General features: G+C 41.5%; 1 protein-coding gene across 2 annotated transcripts; it reads right to left on the reverse strand.

Moving 5' to 3' along the window:
- Nucleotides 1–313: 313 nt before the first annotated feature.
- Nucleotides 314–4528, reverse strand: LOC125537135 (bZIP transcription factor RISBZ2-like). Of its 2 annotated transcripts, none has more exons than XM_048700439.1 (7): nt 4464–4528; nt 3948–4388; nt 3228–3318; nt 2932–3052; nt 1768–1843; nt 1550–1675; nt 314–914 (listed from the first exon to the last, which is right to left on the reverse strand). In XM_048700439.1, the coding sequence occupies exons 2-7, from the start codon at nt 4377–4379 to the stop codon at nt 534–536; spliced, it is 1227 nt and encodes a 408-aa protein (XP_048556396.1). In that variant the 5' UTR covers nt 4380–4388; nt 4464–4528; the 3' UTR covers nt 314–533. The 2 variants fall into 2 exon arrangements, with proteins under 2 accessions (XP_048556396.1, XP_048556389.1); XM_048700432.1 differs by having other exon boundaries at nt 3948–4399; nt 4464–4524.
- Nucleotides 4529–5785: the final 1257 nt, after the last annotated feature.

Below are 5785 nucleotides of genomic sequence, written 5' to 3' on the forward strand. Positions count from 1 at the left end.
CATATGGAAAAGTTTTTTTGAAATATATGCAAAGTAAAACTTGCCATAAAAGCGTCCTAATACTCCCTCCGTTCCTAAATATTTGTCTTTTTAGACATTTCAAATGACTACTACATACGGATGTATGTAGACATATTTTAGAGTGTAGATTCACCCATTTTGCTACATATGTAGTCACTTGTTGAAATGCCTAGAAAGACAAGTATTTAGGAACGGAGGGAGTAGAAAATAAACGACCATATACTGGGTTGTTCATAGATAATTAAAGTGTTATGAAGAAATATGAGGAAGATAAAAAGTCTGACTCAACCACATCACTTTATTGTCCAATAACCTTTAATATATGGTTATCGAAGACCAACTATGTCTAGGTTCTTATTCTGAAACAACAACAATAGATATTTCTTAAACAAGTCTAAGAAATGTCCACTTAACAAGCCGAGAAACCACTATAAATACCCCCAACGGTCAACAACAACAATGAAAATAATTAAAAAAAACAATCCCTGCTCAGGTCTCTCATATAATTCCTACTACATCATCATGGTGACTATTTCATTTGAATCCAACGTAGTAGATTCCCGTTGCGGAGTAGGTGTCGATGTAGGAATACCTATGTGCATCATTTGCGGGTGATGATCCAGGCATGACATAGGTTGCATATGTAGCGAAGACATTTGATCATGGATCTGGAACGCTGGAGCTGGCTCGGGGATGTAGTTGTTTTTCACAGCAAAATCTGTTGTTGTAGTGGGGAGGTAGCTAAGTGAGGTGTTCTGGGTTGGCAATGGATTATCACAGATACCATCCAATGGGGAGCCACTGAAAGGAATCCTGAGAGATGTGCCAGATATTGCTTGAGGAAAATTGTTGGTGCATGTAACCCTCTTCATAGTTTCCTCGGCCATCTTTACCTGCAATGGAACCATGTTAAATGTTAAACACCTACACAAGTTAATATATTGTCCACAATGAAACTATGTTTGTTCTTTCTTTAGAGCTGAATGTAATCTACTATGTCGTTGCATTGGTTGTCACCATTCACGAGTTGATTCGTTACTACATTTAATGCAAGAATTTGATGGAGAAGAAGGACAAACATTTGTGGCCATCAAGACTTGGTACCCATGCCTCTCCATTGGATGCATGGAATCACCTAACGATTTGAACTTCAGGTCGACATCACCATCTTCACACCTATTTTCTCGGGCATATTAATTTTTGTTCATACTTCGTTTGCACAGTTGCCTTGATTGTTTGTGATGTTCTTGCAACTTTCTGGATTGCTCGCATCACGTATAATTGTTAATATAGAATTACACTGAAATACCTTTCGTTTCAACAATATCATTAAAATGATACTATCATTTATATAATTTGATAGTCACCTTTCCACCCCTCCATCCAGTCAACACTATTGATCCTTCAAATTCTCTCAACATTTAATTGGGGTACTGAAACTCATTGTAGCTATGCACATTGACACATGTTTGCTAGAGGATAATTCAGAATTCAATATGTAACACACCAATGTAGAAGCAAGATATACCTTTGCTTCTAGGGTTTCAACATTTGCCTTGAGTACCCTATTGTCAATAGAGATATTAATGTATCTCTGACTTACATCTGCAAGATGTCTTATCAAAGAGTTATTTGCGACTCTTAATAGTGAGACCTGTATTGTTTTAGCAGCGGTCATCAGATTCCTTGCTCACGTGGTATGCAATATTCATCTTGAGAAGTAAAATAGTGTTTAAAATATCAGACCTGCTCCTCTAGTTCCTTCGTATGAGCTGCTTTTCTACTCCTTGAGCGTCTCGCCGAATCCCTGTTAGATTCTTTCCTGAAATCATATGAGGAATCTGCTTAAAAGGCGGAACTTGAGGGCTAAACGACAACAAAAATAGATGTTCACAAATGTTTGCCAAATATGATAATTGGTATTGGTGTATTTGGCATACGATGTAATTAAACGTAAAATGTTCATTAACGTGCATGAGGCATGCACACCCATTTCAATAAGAAGAGGGGTAAAACTGCATGAGATAAAAAAATTGTAGTTTGTGATCACGACAAGCTCCACCAAAAATTCTAACCATGCTAAATCAGGTTTCACACTATGAAGACGTCAACAACAACAAAATAAGATATATCTAGTGAGTCTTCTCACACAAATATCAATTCACCCTCCATATGCAACGTTGATTGCGTGGAAATGTTTCAAATTAATTTGTACAACTATATGGATAATAATGCATAAAAAATCATACATGTGTTCCTAAGTACATGCCAAGGTGCATGAAAATCAATCAAAATTTTGGATAAAATCTAAGGTATAAGCCAACTCCATCCAGTACAAAGCCACAAAGAGACTATCAAAATTGATGTAGGGAAAACTAAAGATAAACAATACAGATATCTCCACATAAGGGAAAAAACATTGCACACACAAGTTATAGTAGAAAAAGTAGGATTGTATGGAAGGACCACGAAATAAATATACAACATATTTTACCGAAAGTGCCTTTCTGCTCCCGAGCTCATTTGAGCTTGGTGAACAGTAAAATCGAAAAAAATCAAAAAAATTCAAAAAATTCCAAATATTTTTGGGAGAAACATTGACAAAAGTTCTAAGTGCTTGCAAAAATTCATCATGAAATCACATTCCTATAAAGCGTGGCAAAAAAACAAATTCAGTGCTCCAAAATGCTTTTGAAAGTAGCTTTTTCAGAGTACTGATTTTGTTTTTTTTTGCCACGCCTTCTAGAAATGTGATTTCATGGCGAATTTTTGCAAGCACTTAGAACTTTTGTCAATGTTTCTCCCAAAATAAATTGGATTTTTTTAAAAAAAATTTGATTTGGTTTTGATTTTACTGTTCACCCAAGCTCATTTGAGCTCGGGTGCAGAAACTCCGCGTCCATATTTTACCTCTTATTCGCTTTCTCTGCACTAATATGCATAGTTCCAGTTGTTTGTGCCTCCCCTTCCATATCACCATCTGATGGTGATGGCTCCAATGAGGAAGAGCTAAGTTGATGCACACTGACATCTGCAGCACCATATGACATTTGTTGCACGTGAATCTCATTACCCATATGCACACAAATAGTACAGCGAAACAACTATATATGAAAACAAGTGATGCAGTCAACTTAGCTTAGCATATATTATTCCATAATATTGTTTCATAAGTAGTGAAGACGTAACTAGGCACAATTGAGTACCTTCGGTGTGGTTTTCTGAGCCTTGGATGGAATCTGGATTTTGCGATGCTCCATTGTCATGGGAGCTTTGTCGGCAAATTCCCTGAGTGTTCTGTACATGGGTGGACATGCCAAAAGTGAAATTTAAACATGAAAGATGCACAATTAATATTTTAGGGACACTATATTCATACGGGAAACAAAGAATTTCTTGAGGGAAATATTTAAACAAAGTGGAAATTATATCTCTTCTCTCCGTATGCAAAATTCCACACATCTTAACCCTAACTCCAATATCTTTCTCCTTGTTGTCGCCACAACCCTCCTAATCAATGCCTTTTCCAGCTCGTGAGAACTGACAAAAATTTACCTCTTTTCAAAATTTAGTAAAAAAGATACCCATTCTGAAACTTTTACCAAGTATGACTCTTTTGTGCAACGCTAGCTGTTCTTGTTAGGGATGACGCCAGAGCACCGATGGACACAAAAAATGGATAGGCTGGTTCACATATGAGGAAATTCAACTTATTTCCAGAAAAGGCGGTGTCACCCTTAGCAAATCTTGAAATATTGCATACATATTAATTCGCTGATCAAGTTCGACTTTTTTTTTCTTGAAAAAGTTTAGTCAACTGATGTGTATGATTTTTTTATCACAAACCAGAAGTTTCCTTCATTTGTAACTATCGAGCTGCTATGATGATTAAAATAAAGCGATTAGTACTTCGATTAGTAGCATACCCTCAACATGGCGACGGCGGCGAGATGCGCGTCCAACTTCCGTCTCAGCATCGCGTTGTACGCCACGGGGTCCACCTCCGGGCTCGCCGCAGGCGGCGTGGGGATGACCTCCACCGCGCCCACCATCTCATGGACGTCGTACGGCCTCTTGCGGCTCCCCTCGGCCGTGGGATTAGGGTAAAGCGTCGAAGCTTCGGGGTTCGCCACTGGCGCGGTGGGGACGTTGAGCAGCCACGGCTCGTCCACGGACTCGTGGAAGCACCATTCTGTCGCGCACTCGTTCGTCGCGCCACCGCCGACGACCTTGCCGGCGCCCACTCCTCCGAGTCCTCCGGCGAGCACGTGTGCCTCCAGGGGCGGCGACGCGGTCCGGCAGGGGTTAGAGTCGGGCTCGGGCATCGCCTCCTCCAGTGAGAAGAACACGGGCTCCATGGAAGGCTTCTGAAATGGAACTGGGCAAAGGTGATTGATTAGAACAAAATTGGGCGAGGAATGGTAAGGCTTAAACTTTCTAACCCTGTGGGAACCGGCGAAGAGAGGACGGCCGGAGAGGCTATGGCTAACCCATGGGTTGTGTGCTGAACGAGATGGGGTTGAGGGTGCGATCCTCTCATGTTTATATTATTTCACTGGTACTATACTACTCCCTCCGTTCGGAATTACTTGTCTTGAAAATGGATGATACATCCATTTCTACGACAAGTAATTCCGAACGGAGGGAGTACAAGATTTTTCTGTCTTGAGTACTCGAGATAGATATGACATATAGTACAAATTCAGCTGAACTGATAATGCAGTTTCGGCCGCGGCGCCACGTTAGTCATACTTCCTGTTGTCCAAAAGATGTTCACCTTTTCTGACGGTCTACCATTGTATGGACAAGTGTTTTCGTTCTTGAGAGTACATAGAGAAGTGTGATCCACGGAACCTCATACCATGCAACGTTGTTTGTCATCTTGCATGAGCTTCTACGGTTAACCTGTTCGTCCATGTTCTCTTTATTTAGGTGTTCATGTCTTGTCTCTAGAAACCACAACAAACACATAATGGTGTAATGTATATGCTCGTTTAGCATGACAACGCTAATGCAAACAAATATCCTTTATGAAAAGAACAAAAAGTGTTAACAGAAAGTGTAAATATGTGTCACTAATACGACATGTTTATTTCGACTCGTTGTGATCCCTACATTTCCATGTGGTTTACAGGTGTTTCTAACTTTAAATTGTTGTTGTATATGGAAGGTAAGGGAAACACTTAACTTCTAATATACACTATAGCTAGAGTGACAAAGGTTGAGTGGAAACCTCCTCGTCTTTGCTCAGGATGCGTTCCTCACACGGGGCCACCCCCTCTTTTGAGAATGATAATGCGACTTTATGTTCTCCGAATATAGGTGACGTACCTTGCGAGTTGGATGCATTATTATACCCTATATACACGCGCCGCTTACCATTTGACTAACGTGGTCCATACCGATAGGCCAGTATTAAGCGCCGGGGCACCGAGCCAATGTTTCGGGCCGGTCGGCCCCAATTGTTTGATCTGATGATTTATAGCCGGTCACCGAATCATCTCCTTCCTCTCGCTTTGGTCAATGTGAGCAGGAAATCCCCTCCTTCCTGTTCCCCGTGAGCATCTCTGCTCTCGCTCCCATGTGCGTGCGCTCCGGTGAGGGGCGGCAGCACCCCGTCCCCTTGCGCCGCTACTCGTTGCAGCACCACCGTCGTAGCCCCCCCCCCCCCCCCCCCCCCCCCCCGCCACCCTTCTGTTGAAGCTTGCAGTCGCCACACGTCGCGTCCATAACTCGAGAACCAAGCCATTGCAGCTCCGGCACG

Source organism: Triticum urartu, chromosome 1, assembly GCF_003073215.2.
Source record: "Triticum urartu cultivar G1812 chromosome 1, Tu2.1, whole genome shotgun sequence".
In the NCBI taxonomy this organism is placed as follows: domain Eukaryota; kingdom Viridiplantae; phylum Streptophyta; class Magnoliopsida; order Poales; family Poaceae; genus Triticum; species Triticum urartu.

Coding starts and splice junctions, on each gene's coding strand:
- LOC125537135 (XM_048700439.1), bottom strand. CDS start 4,379: ATGGAGCCCGTGTTCTTCTCACTGGAGGAGGCGATGCCCGAGCCCGAC. Junction 3,319..3,947: donor CCGCCGTCGCCATGTTGAGG/GTATGCTACTAA, acceptor ACCCATGTACAG/AACACTCAGGGAATTTGCCG. Junction 1,844..2,931: donor GCAGAGAAAGCGAATAAGAG/GTAAAATATGGA, acceptor ATATGATTTCAG/GAAAGAATCTAACAGGGATT.